This window comes from Emydura macquarii, unplaced genomic scaffold, assembly GCF_026122565.2.
Source record: "Emydura macquarii macquarii isolate MOO-44397 ecotype Brisbane River unplaced genomic scaffold, CSIRO-AGI_Emac_v2 contig_3506, whole genome shotgun sequence".
Classification (NCBI taxonomy): Eukaryota; Metazoa; Chordata; order Testudines; family Chelidae; genus Emydura; species Emydura macquarii.
In genome coordinates this window covers 1317573-1336996 of record NW_027133643.1, presented here as the reverse complement: position 1 = coordinate 1336996, position 19424 = coordinate 1317573, and the positions used below count along the sequence as shown (strand labels likewise).

Genomic DNA, 19424 nt, shown 5'->3' with positions numbered 1-19424 from the left:
AGCCCAAGAGGTGAAAAAGATCATGTCATATTTGTAAGTTACTGCATTATTTGAATGTGATAGGCTGAAAACTACAAAACGTCACTTCAGGGGCAGAGTTGGGTGTCTGTCGTAATTGAGCATCGGTTGGTTATACATATGGATAGCTGAGCTTCTTGAACAATTAACCTGAACGCTGCCTTGGGTTTCTAACACAAGTTTTTGAGGGGATAAGTGTAATATTCTTCCAAGGCTTTTGCATATTGCTTTGTATTATCAACCTTGATTTCAGTTTAACAAAGCTTTTGTCCAGGAACAAAATGTAGCTATTACATGGTGCATTTAGCCATAGAGATTAATGCCAGCAAAGACCATTTTCATCATCTAATCCAACATCTGTCGCAGCGTAGCTTAGAGAATTTCAACCAATCATTCCTGCATTCAACCTTTCCGACTGAACTACCGCGTATCATTTCCAATACTATCCAGGCATGATTTGAAGACCACGAGGTTTGGCGACTGTCCCGTTCCTAGGGAAGTTGTTCCAATGGTTAATAACTCTCCCAGTTGAGACTTTGTGCCTTGTTTCTACTCTGAATTTGTCTCGCTGCCGCTTTCAATGGCTGGTGCTCGTTATCCTAGTTCTGCTATAGTAAAGCGCCAGCTACTCGCAGAAAAGCTTTGTGTAATGGTGAGAAACATTTTACAAATGGGGGAAACTGAGGGAGAGGGAACTGCCGTGACTTGACCAAGGCCAAAACTAGTCACTCTCAGAGCCACAAATAGAGAACAGGGCCCCTGCCTCCTGGCGCTGGGCCCTGCCATTAGCCTAGGACCGGACTCTATTAAGGAAAGCATGACCCAGTGAAGGATAATGAAATATACGTGTGGGCTAACACTCAGTCCCAATTAAATGTTTCAAGTGTATTGCAGTGTACACTCATTGCTTGTGTCTCATTTAACCACCCAGGTCCGCGTTACAGCTCCCGCAGACAGGTTCAGGGTGGCTGGAAAAAGGCCTGGGCAGCGAGCGTGGATTTAGTTTTAAGGCTAGCGTTTTTGGTGAAGGTTTTCTTTCTTCTAGGCTACGTCAACACTTGGAGCTGGTGGTGGGGTTTTCCCAGTTGCCGGAGGTGTACTCCTGCTTGTTCTCATCAAGCTGGCATGCTGAAAAGTGTAGTGGGGCGTGGTAGCGCGGGCTGCTGTGAGTGGTTAATCTCCCCGAATGCATATGCATGGAATGCAGGTGGGGTTGTGCTCGGGGCAGCTACCGCGGCACTGCCTGCGTGCTCATGGCTACGCCACGGTGCTGCAAGCGTGTTTACAGGAGCTGGGAATCGGCGCCCTCGCTCCAAATGTAGCATAGCCTTCATGTTTTTATATGAGCTCACTGACTGGAGATTTTTGCATCGTTGACTGTGAAATGGCTAAACCCCAGAGCCTTGTGTGCCCAGACGTGAAAACGTTACATGCCGAGTTGTGAAATGCAATACGTAAGCCGCTGAAAATCAGGACATGAAAAGCTAAGGTACAAGCCACTCTCACAACACAACCTTACCGTTGTCCCCCTGGAGCACGCAATAGCCCCAGGGATTGGTTCAGTGATGGTGGGAGCATCACAGCTAGACAGGAGGAATTTCTAAGAATAGGCCATTGCTTGTATTGTGTGCCACAGATTTGAATGCCAACACTTAGCTGCATGCATGTCGGCTGCGTGCACTATGTTAGGTGCTGCTATATTGAATGGTGGCAGGATTCGTTGGAGCAGACTGGCAGAGTTGTCACTGTGATAGGAGACGTGTGTGTGCATTCGCCCTGAATGCTCAGGTATGCCTCATTTCAGCCCTGAGTTCCAGCTGTTTGTCAGTAGAGGTGCACATTGATGCCTTCTTGCCATGGGAGGTGTCAGCAGTCTGCTGGCGTACATGATAATAGCCGTCAGGGCTTACTGAACGAAGGGGTAAATGAATTCAGCCGCTCAGAAGGCGATCTCTGGGGTGAAGGGCTGGTAACGGTTTTCAAGTCTGGGCATGGTTTGTGTGGAGTAGATTCAGTGTTTGTGGGTAGGCTGTTCCCGTTTGCTATGCCAGATCTAAAACCGACTTTTGCCTGAGCAAAGGATGGGGTAAGACTTTGCTCTCCAGTGGTCTTAGGTCAATTCCCAGTAGGTTGTCTCCAGCATCAGTAAGGGGAGAGAGCCAGGCCGTGTGTTATTGGAGCATCATTGAGGACAGAGTTCTGGTTGGGTTAGGTGGTGAAGTGTAACTTCGTTTTGTGTTTCCTGGTGTATTCCTTCTTTGACTTTTCCTATTTTAAGAGATTCAGGTTTGCATTACTTTAACTTTTCAGTTCCCCACAATGCATTATTTTAACGCTTCGTTTCCTGTTTTGCAGAGAGTTAAGTATTAGTGCCTTTGACATTTTAGAGGGGTACAAGGCACTGCTTAACTCTGCTTAATCTTAACTCTCTGTTCAAGTTTTTGTGCAGTGAATTTCCTTTATTGTTGACGAAAGTAGGGGGGGAAATTGTGGAGTGCTGAGCTTCCCTAGACTACCTACACACACTCTCATAAGTAGCCCTATTGTGGCCCCAGACACCAGCAAAAAGGGGGTTAAGAGCGCTTACATGCACAGACGTTTTTGTTCAAGGTCCAGTGTTTGTTCCTCTCTAGGCCCCCACGTGTGTCCATCACTCGCCAAGGAGTTTGGGGGGAAACAGCACTCACAGCTATGAGCATGCTGTAAGCAGAAGCATTAAAGCTGCTAGCATGCAACAGCTTTAGAAATATTTCTAACAACATCCTTAATACCAGCCCATAGCAGAAATCAGGGGCAGTCCCTACTGTAAATTTCATGCAGATCAGATCCTCAGTGTTCAAGACTCTGAAAATGTTATTAGCATCTCATTGAAATACTGAAACCACTAGAATTGTGGTGGCACGAGACTATTCGGGCTGCTGGTCCAGATTTTCAAAAGAACTCAGTATGGGAGAGGAGGGATGTCAAATTGTTCTGAAAATCTGCCCCAGGGGTAAGTACCAAGTATTTGAAATGCTGTCCCCTGCTGAACAAGATCCAGTTGTCATGCTTGATAATCCTTATAGAGAAATCAAAGGATCTCATCTAACTTTAATATGGAATCCTTACCCGGGCAGAAAAAAATAAATTCCCACATGTATGTGTTTAACTTTTAAGCATGTGAGTAATCCTCTTCAATGGGAAACGTAACCGTGGGTGTTTGGAGGATCAGACCTAATAAAAATTGGCTATCGGATGTTTTTTAACCTCTCATCACAGAGACCTACAAGAGAAAGTGGAGGAAAGGCCAATGAAAGAACTAATCCCAGCTACAATGTACTTCCTTTTGTTGTGGAGACTCTGATAGGCCGTTGGAGGATAGATGTAATGGAACTCCGCTGGCCACGGCCCCTCTCTGTCCTCAGTTGTCCCTCCTGCTCCTGAGATCATCCTTATGCCTCCTTTGGCCTCACGCAGGCATGGTGTTTCTCTAGGCAAGGGAATTTCCTGGAATTTTTTTCACCTTTGTGGCACCTGAATTAACGCAAAGGACTCTGAGCTCAGTAGAGGATCTGGTTGTCTTCATTAACTAATAAATGCTTTTTTGATCCTCATTTGTTACCCCCCCTTGCAGGAGTTCATCCCAAGGTTGTTCGTAAGAGTGTCTGACTAGCCTGACAACGGGAGACCCATATGATGAAATCTTTCTTTCTCATAGAAAATCCATGCAACGCACTGCAGTAAAAAGATGGCGCCATGTTTGCTAACTTGCTGTCCATCACCTTAAAATGTACGGAGCGTCCTTTCCTTTTGTATAATAAAATGTGCCTACCATAGCATATATTGTAAAATAACATTTGAAAACATTTTCTGGTAAATTAAAGAGGTGAAATATTTGTAGGGTTCGTTGATAATTTCATTTCCCTTTGCTCAACCAGCCAGATAAAGCACACCGTCATTAATCTTTGTTTAAAAGAAGATCCTTGGCCGAACAATATTGAATGATCTTGATAGATTTGTCAAGCAAATGAATGATAATCATTTGCTGATAGACACAAGCATAGTATGGAAGATTAATAAGAAAATATGTATTGGCATCATTAATAATGGCTGTTGCCCATGGACTTCTCTATGAATTATATTTCTGAAGGCAATGTATTCTTGTTAGGATATTGCCATTTATCACAGGCTCTGAGCAACAAGGATGTACGAGTCCTTTCAATGCAGACAAGTTATTCCCTGAGAAATGCTGGCATGGAAGATTAAAGCTTTACCCATTTGAAGATGGAGCGGTGTGTGTATTTTCTTCTCTCTTTTTTAGCCATTCCCCCTTTCATATGCCATTTGGCACTGTTACATATGAAGAGCCAATTGTATTATTCTCTAACTTGGTGCATTTCTCTGGTAAAGTGTTTTTGAAGCACCAACATGCTTCATCCAGGTGCCATTCTGCAAAACTACAACTGCTTTGTCTAGCTCCACGGCTGGTATAAATCCAGATAGATCCTTTGCCTTTAGTGGAGCTATGCCCGTTTACACCCGCTGAGCTTCTGGCCCCTCCTTAAAAATAGCTCAGATCGCAATATCTGCAAACACACTGTACAACACTATCCTTTGGTTAGCCTGTGTCCTAGCCCCCCACTTGTAGAGCACACAATGTTCCCCCAATGTCTGCCCCAGAAGTTTACGCACTCCTGTGTCTTCATCTACCAGAGCATCAAAGCATCTCCACTTTATAATACTTTGAGAGGCAAACCTCAGTGTCCGAATGTCACTGGGGCTTGTGGGAGTCTGAGACTCACTGTTTCTTTTCAGTTTTATGTATTTCAGCCTCATAATCCATTACACCTTCGAAAGCCAGGCTTGGGAATTTTCTTTTACAAACCCGTCATACACACACATAAATTGTACAACAGCACTGTGCATTTATACCAGCAGCTTTCTCACAACCGTGCTTGCGGGGACATAAAGCTGAATGCATCATTTTGTGACTGGGTAAACTGAGGTGGTGCGAATATACGTCAGACCCAAGAGCTCCATTGCAGTATGCAGAGTCTATACCATTACCAGAGCCTGTTCCTGTCAGGGGCCAGAGAAATCTGTGCAGAATTCCCTGTGCAAGATGCATGGCTGGTGAGCGGCTGAGCCTCAGGGAACTGGCACCAGAGAAAGGGTGGATTTCAAGGAAGAAACCGAGATGGAAAGGGATTGGAGAGTGCAGGGGCAGGAAAGAGTGTCTGGGAGAAAGCCAGGAGCAGAGCAAAGAGCTGAATGCTGCAATAGTGAAAATAGACAGGAGGCATAAGAGAGAGGAGTTATGCCAAATGGTGCTGTATAAAGGATGACACCAGCAGCCTCACTGCTTCCAATGCAGCAGGAAATCCCAGCTGGAAGGTATGGCTACTTGTGGCGGAGGGGTGCCTTTCCCCATTGACCAAACTGAGCATCTCTTCCACGTGGCTAAGGACGTAGCCCTGGTGGATGGCCTTCTGCTGCCGAGGAGGACCTCGCTAAGAGGCTGCAAGCATGTCAACACTATGGGATTTAGCCATAAAGCTGCCATGCTGTGAGCTGGAGAGACCCAAGGCTGGGCTGCTGTAGGCGGCCGTGGGTCCCGGGTCATCAAGCTGGTGTTAATGGCAGAGTGACTGGAGCAGTTACTGAGTGCTCGAGAACCGTGGTGTATCAGGGCTGCTGGGGCCAAGCTGGAGCTGTCAGGATAATAGCTGCTCCTTCTCTCCTTGACCTTGAGCAGGACCCTGTGGACGATCGGGAAGGTCCCCCCCCCCCCCAATGGCAAGGGAATGGAGCTTTAATAACTTCTCTCTTGACTGGACGTAGTTGCTAACTGGGAGCCAGAGACTGAAATGCAGTAAAGGGGGCCGTGTAACTTCTTGTTTTTAACTGCTTGCTAACCAGGGTGGGGGGTCAGCAGCACTGGTTGTGACTGGTGGGTGAAGCTAACGGCCGTGTTAGCCACTAGGTTAGGCGGATCTGCTCTCTTTTTGCAGCCTGCCCTGCCCTTGGCCTTTTCAGGTGAGCTACCCTCGGCCCAGATGGGTCCCATCTGAATCACTGACACGTTAACTTGCCTCTGTGCAAGCTCACACGGTCACAAGAACGCACACACGTGCATTGCAATGCTCTGACACGTGTAAGAGTGGCATGGTCCAGGCGGCTCCTAGTAAGGCTGAGAGAGAGAGCATTGGCCTGTTGGCCCCAGTGGCAGTGTCCTTGGCCCTCCTACCGGAATGCCGAGATCTGTCTTGGATGAAGAACTGCCACTCAGGTGCTCAGAGCCCTTACAATGCTGGATGAGGCCTGGAGCTGGTGTTCCCGATGTCCTGGTGGGAGTCCTGGCCACCCACGTGCTCAGTCAGCTGCAGTCCACGGAGCAAGCATTGCACGTTGGTTCTGCTGTGAGGCCACAAAAGGTCAGCAAAGAGTTTCTGCTCTGCAATGCCGGGCCAAGCAGCCTGTGCCGCGTCACCAGCCAAGGCTACACCCCTGCTCGTTTTAATATGAAATGAACGGGCCCCAGCCCGCCTGGCTGTGAAAAGAATGGCAGCCCAGGAGATCAGCTGGTTGCTGATCTGGCCCTGGGGCTGGTTCTGTCACGCTTGCTGCAGAACATTTTGCTGCGAGGCAGGCTAAGGCGCTTCATTCACCAGCACGTGTCAGTTAAATAAGGCCACAGTCCTAGACAAGAGTGTGACACTCCCTCCCCCGCCCGGGAGCCCCTCAATTCCAGCTGGCAGAACGATCATCCCCCAACAGTCACTCTCCGTGCCCCAACACACTGGTGTCATAATACGTAGCTCACCTGTCGGGCCTGGGAGGTATCCTATGTAAAGTGGTGCCACCCTGGTCCTGAAAAATCATTGCACAAGATACAGCTGGGCTGTGTACAGCGCGTTAGGGCGGTGTGCTGGCAATCTGTTCTTATGGTGCGGTTGGGGGGCAATGCAACCTGCCCTAGACAAAGGAATGTGTCTTTACCTGTCTGACCCGCTGGGTTACAGGCAGAGACAATGGAATTACATTCTCATAGCAGGTAAACAAATGCCATCAAGCGGGGGGAGAAGACAGTTTAACAATTGTGCCAGGGTACAGAATCTGCCCCCGCCCCCCACCTCAGGAAGCCTTCCTGGCTCTTGCGTCAGAGACTCTGGGTAACACAAAGGGAGCACCTCGTTGTGGTCTGTCACTGAGGGGAAGCGGGTGCAGGACCCTCGCAGCCTGTGAACGCTGGCTTCCCCCAGTCAGGGGGCGGGGGGTAGGGATGCTGGTAACTTGATGTAAGAAAATGACTTAGGCAGAGTGTAACGTGCTAAAATTCAGTTTGTCACTGGAAACCGTGTTTGGTTTTGTGTTCTTTGGAACCAGCTCTGTTGCTTTTATCCTTGCTTAGCATCACTTCCCCCTCTGTTCTTCTGCAATAAACTGTCCCTTGGCTTTACCATCAACCCGCTGAGTGCTGGTGTATTAGCGTGGCAGGTGAATCTTCCGCTAACCTTACAGCTGAGCTGGGCGCTGTCTTTTCGGAGGGACCGGACGTTGCAGGGAGCCGTCTCTGGGGAACTGGGGGTCACGGACTGGTACCTGCAAAGCAAGCTTTGGACAGGCACAGGCTTGAAGAGTTTGCTGACAAGGCAGCTGGTGCGGCAGGGAGCTGACACGTGGCTTAGCATCAGCAAAGCTCTTGCTAAGACAGAGTGGTAACAGTGACTGGTGTCTCGCGCATGACGTCACCAAGAAAATGTCCTTTAAGGGTCGCAGTGCATCTAGCAAGCTGCCAGTCAGGTGAGGAGACACCATCGCTGCTACTGCTTAATTATGTCCACAACGCTGAGCCATTCTGCTCAAACACCCTGAGTGAAATCCTGGCCCCAGAAAAGACAGTGGAAGTTTTGCCACTGATTTCAAGGAGGCCAAGTTGTCGCTGCCTGTTATTTTAATTCCTCCCTTGCCCACGCCAGCTGATTTAGTTTCATCCTCTTGCTAGCAGTGTGGGCAATTTCCCAAGTAAAACCAGTTTAGTACAGAGAGTTGGTAAATACCGCTTTAAGACCAGGTTAAACCAGGGAAGTGGGGAAAAAAATAACATTATTATTTAGATATACAAATGAAAATTACCCACAAATACGTAGCAATTTGATAACAGTTTTGCAGTAACATGATCTGTTTAATTTTAATTAAAGGAAATAAAATTAAAAAAAGCAGCTGTGTGCTATTGACTTGGCTAGCCCAACCAGAAACTGAACCGTCTGAATGCAGAAATTCCCCTTCTTCGGTTAGGAATGAAAATGACATGTTTGTTTAGCAAACAAAGACGGGGCACACCGAGATTCAGATGGTTCAGTTTCTGTTTGCAGTAAACTGCCAAACCAATTATCCAGGCCAAGACTCTGTCCCTTGATTTGGCTGGCTGGAGTGCAACTGAATGAGCAGTGACTCACATCAAACTATTTCAACAGGAGCAAAGGTGGACGAGCACTTGACCAAACTCATGATTATTTTGAGGAAGTTCCTGAAGATGGCAAAGATCATCTCACGCAGAAATTGCAAAGAACAAGTGAGGGGAAAGGCCAACCACGTGAGAAAACATTTTGTGAAATGCAATGGAAGGAACAAAGGGACACCAGAACCACTGACTTTGCTAAACATAGGCGAGTACTAGACTTGGACTCTGAGGATGCAGGTACTGGTAATTCTGCTTTGCCATTGCTAAGCACATCAAAAGGAAGGCAGATCCACATCAGCCAAAGGCAAAAAGGAGGAAGCGTCATGGTTTTTCAATCACACGTATATATTTATAACAAAAACAACCCCAGAACTGGACTTGAACATTGCAGAATGTGTTTATGGCTGTAGTATTCCCTTTGTGGTTACTGAGCATCCAGTTTTTCAAGCAACGATCAGCTGCCTATGGCCAGTCTACAAAGAAACCAGTCAAAAGCAGGTAACCTGTTAGATGCAGTTACTGAGGGCGTAAAGATGGAAGCACACAGCAAAATATATGGAAAAGCAGCTCCATCAATACACGCTGGCTGGCGTAATGAGCACATTGTCCCAGTGACAGCTGGCTCTGGTTTCTGTATCAGCAGATGATACTGGAAGCAATAAGGAGACCGGAAAATACTGTACTACGCTAGCAAGAGAACCCAAGGCATTAGCAAATGAATGGTACAGCTGTGTTAAGTACTACTTGATAGAGAAAAAGATGCCATGTATGGGCAGTGATTTGGAACAAGACGACGACACTTTGTCTATGTATGGCTGTGCAGCACATTGGCTCAATCCATTCGGACAATGGCACTACTCCTGATTTACTCCTGACCTCAGTGGAACTGCCTCTGTTTAAAGGAAAGGAGCAGCAGGCCCAAGCTAATCGATGTGGGTCCAAACCCCATCCCCCTCAAGATCTAAATACCGAGGAACGTGATTTGGAACTGAGTCTGGGTCTAAACTTTCCACCTGGCCCCAGAACTCTGAGTTGAACCAAAGCCTGTCCTGCAGATCCTTGAATTCTGGGCAAGGTGGATTCTGAATCCAAACTTTGGGGGCTCGGTCTGATCTCATCTCATTTTACTTTATTCTCCCTCCTGGAGAAACTAAGCAGCTAACCCCATTTCCTTCAATCTCTGCATCGACTGAAACGGTAGCGAGGGGAAGCTTAGAGCCTGATGGAAAATCTATCGTCTCTATTATCTGCCGGCTCTGGGCTAGGGTGGGGGTTAGGATGAGGAGAGATTAATTGGTTTCCTTCAGTTAGTGTCTGAATTCATTTCAAATCAAAGCCACGCCAGCTGAGTACTGCCTGCAGCCCTCGTCTTCAGCCGAAGTACCCCCACAGAAAGACGTTAACAGCCAGCAGGAGTATAGCATTAATGTTGCAAAGCATCTTTGGTAGGTGCTTTTCCACAATGTTGGTGAGTTTCCTGTCCAGAGCTGCTTTGTCTTCCGAGGTCAAGATGGGTGCTGGGCTATTGGAGATCCCGCAGAACCAGAAGTATAGCTTCTTCCAGCAAGGAGGGCTCGCTGCTGCAGGAAATACACACAGAGAGGGGAATTTAGTGGGGTCTTCCATGCGCCTCACCTCTGTCCCACGCCCTAAATACACCGTGTCGCCTGTCTAAACATCTCCCATGACAGCACTGCTGCTTGAGGTGCATGAGGTGAAAACGAGCCACATTTAGCCAATTTCTCAATGGAAGACAATGCTTCACCGTCTCAGCTGATGACAGACCCTGTAGCCAATGGCATGAGGCTCAGGAAGGGCTCTGCTTTAACTGCCCAGTCCACATTCACAACACAGGTAAGCCCCCTGAAACCCAGAAGAAAGACCATTTAAATAACACTTTACATTAGTAATAGATGCTATGTTCTAAGTGCTGAGCAAGCTTGAGTCAGTCCTTCCCCCTCGCTGGAAATAGACCAGGACTATAATGATATAAAGAAACTGACATGCAAAGAGGGTCGGCTGTTTGCCTAAGGCCAACGTTTTCAGAGGTGGCCACTGATTTTATGCACCTCCGTTTCTGGCTGCACGGCTTGGCCCATTTTCAGCAGTTCCGCGTGCCCATATCTCCCAGTGAAGCTGACCAGGCGCTACAGGCACGCAGCCACTTCGACAATCAGGCATAAAGTATTTCGACATGAACACCCAAAACCGAGGGCCACTTTGGAAAATAGTTGGCCTAAATCAGGGTCCAGCTGCAATTAGGACTGAGATGTTCCTGGGTTCCAGCCCTGCATTCAATCCACCAAGCCAATCTGCCTTCCTTTGCTCAGGTGTTCTTAAAAATGTTACTTTAAAAAAAAAATCTGTCCCTCAAAGAGGTTAAATGGGCCCAGGTGATTGACATCTGAAACACTTGTTATTTAATGAATTAGAAACGCTTCTTATTTCTCCCCAGCCCAACTTCCACCAGACTCCACAAAACTTGTAGGATTTCATGGGCCCAGAGACAGAGCTCATGGCTTGTTTATCATAACTGAAGTGCTGTGTGAATTAGGCCTTTTAAATTGTCAGCCTTGTGCTATGTATATTTCACTTCCTGTTCTTTCCAAATATAACCCTCTTTGAAAGGTAGCGTGTCATTAAAAGCTTGAAAAACATGTTACCAAAACCTCATTAAGCTGTTGTATAAGCTGTTCTGCATTTCCTTTCCCATCATTGCTAATTACCAAATTACCAAGATGTCAGGTTGTAAGAAGATGAGCTGGGTCAGGTATAATAAGAATTGATAAGGAACAACATCATCATCTTGAACAGCTACACTAAACTTGAATCCAAACTTTCTCCATTTAAAAAAAAAAAAGAAAGAAATGGAGAACTTTTGCTGTTGTGTCTCACCTCTTCGTTCGAGGTTGTGATGAGAACTGGTTCAAGCCTGGCCCATCTACATTTAGGCAATATAGAAAATCTTGTGAGAGAATTCCCATCTTGCGAGATCTCCAGTTTTGTGGACTCGGGGGGTGGGGGGGGTGTTTCGTTTCAAAACGTGAACCTAAAATTTTGGATGGTTTTCCAAAGGAAATCTCTGACCATGCCTAGAACTGTGTGTGTGTCTGTGTGGTGGGGGACAGCTGTTTTCTTTCGAATAAGCAGAAGTGTGCTAATGGAATTTGCTGATGATACAAAGCTGGGAGACATTTGTCGATACAGAGGAGACTGGAATATTAGACAGGGAGACCTGGATGAGCTGGAAGGCTTCAGTAACAGAAATGGGATGCAATTCAATAGCATACAGTCCAAGATCATGCATTTAGGATCTAATCATAAGACTTTCGCATTTAAACTGGGGGCTCATCGGTTGGAAGTGACGGAGGAGGAGGAAGATCTGGGTGTGGGGGTTGATCACAGGATGACCATGAGCCACCAATGCGATGCGGCTGTGAAAAAGACAAATGTAAGCCTAGGATGTATTAGGCCTGACACTTCCAGTAGCACTAGAGCAGTATTAATGCCCAGGCACTGCGGTAAGACCTCATCGGGAATAGTGTGCATCGTTCTGGTCGCCCACGTTCAAGAACTCCTAAATCAAACTAGCACAAGAGCAGAGAAGTGCTACTAGGATGGCTGGGGAATGGAGGCCCTGTCTTACGAGAGGAGACTGGAAGAGCTTGTCTAACAGAAAGCAGGGCTAGGATTGCTGGATGTAAACACCAGAGAGGGTGAAGAGAAGAGCTAAATAGTTAGTGAAGCACTGGAATAAATTACCTCGGGCGGGTGTGGAAGCTCCCTCCCTGGAAGGTTTTAAGAGCAGGTTAGACAAGACCATGTCTGGGATGGGCTAAAAGGATAATGCTTAGTCCTGTCTCAGTACAGGGGACTGGACTAGATGACCCTAGCAAGGGCCCTCCCAGGCCTACAGGTCTTTGATTTCTCTGATAAAGGACAGTGGTGGCCCAAGACCAAATGGATCTCGATTGGCCATGAACAAATCCACTATGGAAATTAGATGTTGGCTAACGGGCAGAGGAGTGAAGCTATGGAACAGCCTCCCCAAAGCACTTGTTTTACTAGAGAGAGCGAGGGATGGATTTGTGAGTGTGCCTGTATGACCAGGTTGCTTGTGTTGGCTGGGGGCAGGGCTCAGCAGCTCTGGGGCTCCCTTCCACTAAAATATCATGCTTCAGGGCTTCAGCTGGACAGCTGCAGGGGTCAGGAAGGGGATTCCCCCTCAATGTATTATGGGTTTTTTTTACACCTTTCTCTGAAGCACTAGAGATGGCTACAGCTGGAGGTAGGACACTGGAAAGGAAGACCGGTGCACTGAGGGGGTATAGAGCATTTTCTCGCTCTCAGATGCTAGGCTGGCGGATCTTGTTCATGCTCAAGGTCTAACTGATCATCCTAGGTGGGGTTGGGAAGGAATTTCCCCCCCGATCCCAGGTCAGACTGCCAATTACCTTGGGGTTGTTGTGCCTTCCTCTGAAGCATGGGGCTGCAGGTCACGTGCCTGGTTTAGCAGGGTAAATCTCCCTTAATTTCCTGCCATTTGGGGGGCTTTGGGTGTTGGTGCACCTCGATTTCTCCTATTCTCCCCCTGTGGCACACAATAGCCTCGTTTCCTGTAGGCCGTGAGCCTTTGGTCTAATTTTGGTTGCTGGATTTAGTACACGGATGCTGTGCAGGGCTGCTGCCCTGTCTTATGCGGGAGGCCAGACTAGATGATCTGCTGGTCCTGTCTGGCCTTAAACGCTATGATGCTGAAGTGCCTCCTGCCGTCTCTCTGCTTTAGCTCATCTCTTCCCTTGTATCAACCCTTAATTAGCTAGCAGAATGGCGACACGGCAGCGTAGCTCTGTAGTGCTTTTCAGCCTGAGATCCTAAGGCCTATAATGCAGGACGGCACGTGTCATCCCCCTTTTACAGCCAGAGAAACTGAGGCACGGAGACTCGCTCAAGGTCACGCAGCGGTCAGTGGCAGAGAACCAAGGTTCCCCATTCCCGTGCTCCAGCCACTGGCCGATGCTGCCGTCTTGGTACCTTCCGCTTCGTTCAACTGTAGCCTCACGGGCTGAACTAAGCGCCTAGGGCAGGCGAGGTAGCTAGGAGAACGCCCCTCCAGCAGAACTAGACAAGCAGCAATGGCGGAAAAGGAATGCAGACGAAGTAGGTGCTGGTTTAAAGGCACAGGAGGACAATCCTGTCAGCGGCTGCTGTGCTTCATGTAATTTTAATGCTCAGAATTAGGAGAGTTGCAGTCACATTTTTGTTACGTGTTTAAGAAGGCGGCAGGTAGCACCAGGGAGACCATTTTCACCGAGCCTTCAAAACGGATGTGCACAATTAGCCAAAGCCCCCTCCCATGGGCCCTAGCAAGCAGTAAGCTGAAGTACTACAATGCACCCAGGCCGCCCCGGCACCCTCTGGCAGCAAGGGGCTGGGAGCACGGATAACAGAGAACTCTTTTGACAGCTTTACAGCAGCCTAGGTAACCAGGGGATGTTGTTAGAGGACCATTTACACCCCCAGTCCCAGAGTCACTGAGAATCCGGCCCATCGAAACCTCCCCCAATGATCTACAATAGCTTTTCTGTATCTAAAAATGCCACGGCTTTAAACGCCAGATCACAGGCCCGCTAGGGCTTAAAAGCAGGTGCCTGCTTGGTCATATGGCCCCTATCACTGGTATACCTGAGGATCTGCTGGGAAGTTTCCGCAGCCAACTGGCTTGGCAGATTTAGGCTGTGAAAGCTGGGATGCTTTTAAAGGCTAAAAATGCTGTTGCTGGTGCCAGGCTGAACCTTGCCCATCACGGCTCTGAGGCCCGGGTAAGGTGGGAGAAGGAAACTCCACATTTTGGGGGAGGAGGAGGAACCATTTCTCTGGAAAGTTGTTTTGCTTTGTTTTGGGTTTTGGTTTTTTTTTTGGTTTTAAAAGAAAGCTAGCTGGAACTATACAGAGGGTTGGAATAAATCGGAAGGGGGACAGGTTAGCAGGCAGAGTGCAGGTGCGGTGGTCGAAGATACATAATACATGAAGGTAGCATGTAGCTACCCCCTGCACAAATGTGGTGTCTATAGATCCCTGGGCCTGATGCTACTGAAGTCATTGGAAGGCCTGCAATGGACGCTGGTGGCCTCGGACCAGCTCCCATATGCACACAGCTGTTGTACACATGCTCATATTCGGATGACCCAGCTAACCTACCTCGCTGGGCTTTGCTCCCGGAATCCGTGTCCTCCCACATCGGCGCCTCCACGTTGTTCTCACCCGCGGCAAGCTGGACCTCTGCCGCCTCGCTCTTGTAGCTCACCAGGTCAAGGGTGGGAGCTGTGCTGTGTCTAGTCCACCACGTCAGGCTGGCGAGCTGGAGCCGGGGATTCAAACCGTGCCGAGGAAAGCAATTGAAAGAGCTGTCAGGTTAAACAGTGCAAGAGGCGTGGGCGTACCTCGGCTGGAAACAGGAGCTGTGATTAGCATGGAGAGGGTCTGACCTCACAGAGGGGCTGTGTTTCTTTTTTCCAACTGAGCTTGTATTTTCAGTTGGCTTCTGCCTTTTTAATCCTTAGGAGACTAGCAGACCGCTGTGCCTAGGTGAAGACGCCTCTCCCTGGGCAATTACATGATGTACAGGTAGAGATCTGGGGGAGGGGCCCAAAAGATGTTTGTGCAGGCAGGGCCAGTGTGGTCGTATATGGTGCGCCTCCACACACACCCCTAGAAACTCTGGTCCATAACAAGGTCCCTTAGTTAAAGCAAGGAACGCTGCCTCTTGAATTAAGTTGCTGATTTCCCCCCCACCCCCTGTAATCTGCCAAATCACTGTCACCATCCCAGGGTGTTAACTGCTGAGAGAGGCAGGCATCTAGCGGAATAACTCAAACAGCTGGCGCTCCAGAGCGACACCGGCAGCATCCGGCACATCAGTCAAGCCGCTGTGGAATGACATGTCACAGGCAGCCACCGTGGAAGGAACCAAGCCCCAGCCCTGGGCACAAAGGGCCGGCAGCTCAAAGGAACAACAATGGGCTGGGCCATGGGGTGGAGACAGGACCCCACCCCCCCACCCAGACCTTGACAGCATCACCTCCAGTCAGGGTTAGATGGTTCCAGCCCTTATCTGGGCACACGGGGGGGGGGGAAACGCCCCTCGCAGCCCTGCATGGAGTGTGACTCCAGCTGGGGTGGGGGTATAGCAGGGGCTATGTGAGCAATACACCCTCCTGCGGTGGAGGAGCGGGGCGGGGGGAAGCCTGGCCTCCTCCCCCCTCCCTTTCTTGCTGGCTGAATACATTCCTCTCCCAGAGCACGGGGAGGCCGTGGGCGTGCCTGAAGCAATCTCTCCTGAGGCTACACACGGCTCTTTATGCAGGGGAGCGTGTAAAGTTACAGCCCAGTGTCACAGTTCAGGGCTCCTGCAGCTGTATCCCCCCTGTGGTCCCGCCACGGCACCCACCCTAGGGTCCCGGCTCCCCCACCAGCGTCTCTCTTGGGTGTCTCACTCTCCCTCTTGACCAGGGCTTTTCCAGGCTGCACACTTCCCTGGCTACACTGTGCTAGTCCCAGCAAGCCATGCTGGCTAAGCAGGCCAGTGGCTGGAGGCTTATGGACAGCATAAATGCCCATAAGTTACTACCCAGCCTTTGCTAAGCAAGCCTGTTGATTCTTAAGGGGAAAGCGTTACTGAGCGAAATCATAGTAGAAACAATAAAAGAACCTGCACGCATGCTAGAAAAACTTATCCAAGATCAGTGCCCCCCACTCCCGGCTCGGGCGGGTGTCAGTTCTTCCCGCCCTGCCTTGAGGGTTCAGGGTCCCCCCCCCACCCCCTTTGGACAGACGGCCTTGTCCATTTGCTGGATCAGAAAGCAGGTCCTGTTCCTGTTAAACCCCAGCTATTTATCCCAAAGTCTTGCCTCTGTCTGTTGGCCTCTGGAGCGTCCAGTGTGAACTAGTACAGGCGAGCTGCCCCGAGAGCTGGGGGTGATACAACCGGAGTGACTTTGCCTCATCACCCTCCATGCACTTGCTGTTCTTAGGGGCTGCGGTCACCCTCTCCCATGCAATTCGATACAGTCCCCGGCCCACAATGCTACACAAATGTAATACACTCAGATCGCCCGAAGTCATTGCAAGAAGTTGCCAGGCCAGGCCTGAGTGACAGTCACTAGTAAGGCAGAGCCGGGGACCCAGGTCCATTGGCCGTTCCCCGGCAAAAGCACGGCAGCGCTGGCGTCCCGAAGGATGCTGCAGTTGCCGTGTGATAGCCCGGGGCAGAGGGGTTCTCTCTCCTCTACGGCGCACCTCCAGGCTCAGCCTGCCTGCCCCGGGGATTCAAGGCACCCAGGCATTTTGCAGGGCGTTCTGGAAAAGTGCTAGCAGCTGGCGAGAAGCAGTTGCAGAAGAAATCTGCAAAACGGAGCCTGGCACCATGAGTCTGCATCGCCAAGAGAGCCACCCGGCAAAGCTGGCGCTGACGTTAAACCGAGACAACGCCTCCAGCTGCTTTGTATTAAAAGCTGGGGGGGTTTTACACTCTCCCCATAGGACCTGCCAAGTCCCTGTTTCGCACTGGCTTTTGGCAGACCTGGGAGGGCCTTCTCCTGCCACTGCAATGAGCAGAGCAGCGGCTGACTCCAGGGACATGGGCTCTCATTTGCTCTGCCTTTCGAAGCACACGGCCATGCCAGGACAGGCCCAAACACTCAGCTGAGGCTCATGTGTATGGCCTGTAAGTGCGTCAGGCGGCGTGGGCGTCAAAAAGCCTGGCCCTTCCAGAGACATGCGCAGCGTGGGCTTGCAGTGGACTGGGCTTTTAACTGACCTGGGTCCGTAACTCTTAATGCACCATGGGTTAGGTCAGCCCCTACATGGCCTACTCCCAGGTGGGAGGTGTAGGCGTTTGCACCTGCCATGTCCTTCTCATTCTGTCCCGGGGTGGTGGAGGAATGGAACTGGCCCAGCGACAGCTTTCCACTGGCAGCCCTTCCGACCGCACATGAAGCAGCGGGAAGTGGCTAAGTTAATGCTGAGCTGCTGAATTCCCACGGGTGTGCAGGAGGGGAACAGAAGCCCCACGGAGCAGCTTGACATTGGCCAACTCCACCCCGCAGAGTGGCATGGCTGCACGGGCAACGGGTCATGATGCCAGGGACGATTCCCTCTCCCCTGCCACCTGGAACAACCTAGGGCTCAGCCGCCACCATAGACACAGATGCTAGAAGGCAGCAGGTCTAGCCTCAAAGATATTTAGGCAGCTAACGCCCGTTGTTTTTCATGCACCTAGGTGAAGCCCTGCCAGTGGTGTGGGGCTCCCTGCGTCTATCTTCGGCAACCAAGTTCAACAAGGTCGCCCTCTGTTCCAACATCTACGAGTTTCTGACTTCTCTTCAGAGAATCCACACCAAGGCAGGGCTGAACTGAAGTTACAATGGCGACTACGTCAGACACGGTCCCTCATTTCCCCCAGCAGCAGCTGGCTCCTCCGCCGCCGCCAGGGAAGTTAAGTTCACCGCTGGGTCACTCACAAAGTAACACAAGTTTAAGTGTTGATTTTCTTTTTAGCTACAAAAGCGAGATGGCAAGTTCCAGCCGACACAAACTGTTGCACAAGTGCTAGAAGATTAATAGCTTTATTTAAAGCATTTTCAACTAAGATGAGCATCAGGCAGGGCTAATCTTTCTTGTCACATTTTGCTAAATTACTTGATTTGATGAGCCTCATCGTGCTTGAGGATTTTTTTTTTTTTTAAATCACTTAGGAAATGGCACCAGGATGTGGCAAAGACTTCAAGAAACGACACGCGGGCCTCACCCCCCCCATCCCAAACACAAATGGCTGCTTGTCTGTCAGGTGTCTCAGCACCTGGGGAATTAATGTATTAAGGGCGGAATTTTCCTAAGAGCTCAGAGCTGATTTTCAAAACAAGCCTGTTCCCGTAGAAATGTCATAGAAATGACCACTGCAGCAGCTTGCCTTCAACACTGACAATCCAAGGACACCGCAGCGGCATGTCTGGTGAGCTGTGATCTCATTAAGCTCAGTCGGCATGGATTTACTAACGGCAGATCATGTCTAACAGGGCAGCTACTTAGGAGTAAGCAAAAACAAAAAATGCTGATGGGGAAGTTAGCAGCACAAGTCACTGGGCCCCTAAGCCAGGATTGGACGCAGTAGTTCACACGGTCGGTAGCTGGGGCATAGCGGATGAGCGGGAATGCAGGCAGAAGGGACTCGGATACTGCAGGCAGGTGGTATTTCTGAGTGGAAGCAGCTCATGAATAAGTAGCGCTACACAGAGCACGTCGTTTTATGATAGTGGCAGGTGCAGTGGTCACGGGGATCAGATCCACACAGGGGACCGAGGCGCTCTGCAACCTAGTGGAATCCGCAGCCCTACGTTAGGTGCCCAGGCTCCCTACACAAGGCAGGAGGAGAGTTAAGTGCCTAAGAATGGGACCCTCAAAAGCCAGCATGTGAAGCGGGCAGCTGCCTAAGCTAGCCAACACGACATGCGGAGGGGAGGAGCATGGCTGAGGCTCCGCCCCTCAGCGGGCATTAGAAAGTGCCTGCCTCCACTTAGGATTCACAATGGTGAACCCTCTCCTGGAGGTAGGGGCGTAAGCCAGGTCAGTCCTGCCTCATAAGGAGGTGGTGGTGGTGCCTGCCTTGAACCCAAAGGCCCAGTGGTTAGCCCACTCACACAGGAAGTCAAATCCTTCCACTGCAAAAGTAGAGCAGGGGCTTGAACCCAGGTGTCCCCAGTGAGTGATCGAACAATGGGCTGGAGGGGAGGGGGGGGAATGAAAGCTGGTCTACGTTGAACAGCTCCAACCTGGGGGCGTTCGGAGCCCAGACTGTGGTTTGGGCACACGTCTCCTTTGCACACGTTGAAGGGCTGATTTTCAGAGGAGAGGAGCATTTCCAGCTCCCATTGACTCCACCTGGCGTGGTGGGAACTCAGCACCT

General features: G+C 49.8%; 1 protein-coding gene across 1 annotated transcript in view; it reads right to left on the bottom strand.

The window, feature by feature from the left end:
• Positions 1-8581: 8581 nt before the first annotated feature.
• Positions 8582-19424, bottom strand: part of SLC5A9 (solute carrier family 5 member 9) — a 38344-nt gene continuing 27501 nt past the window's right edge. Inside the window, exons 13-14 of the mRNA XM_067535664.1 lie at positions 14663-14822; positions 8582-10041 (exon numbers count right to left, since the gene is read on the bottom strand). Coding sequence (XP_067391765.1) covers positions 9833-10041; positions 14663-14822 — 369 coding nt within the window. The 3' untranslated portion in view covers positions 8582-9832. The remainder of the gene's footprint in view (positions 10042-14662; positions 14823-19424) is intronic.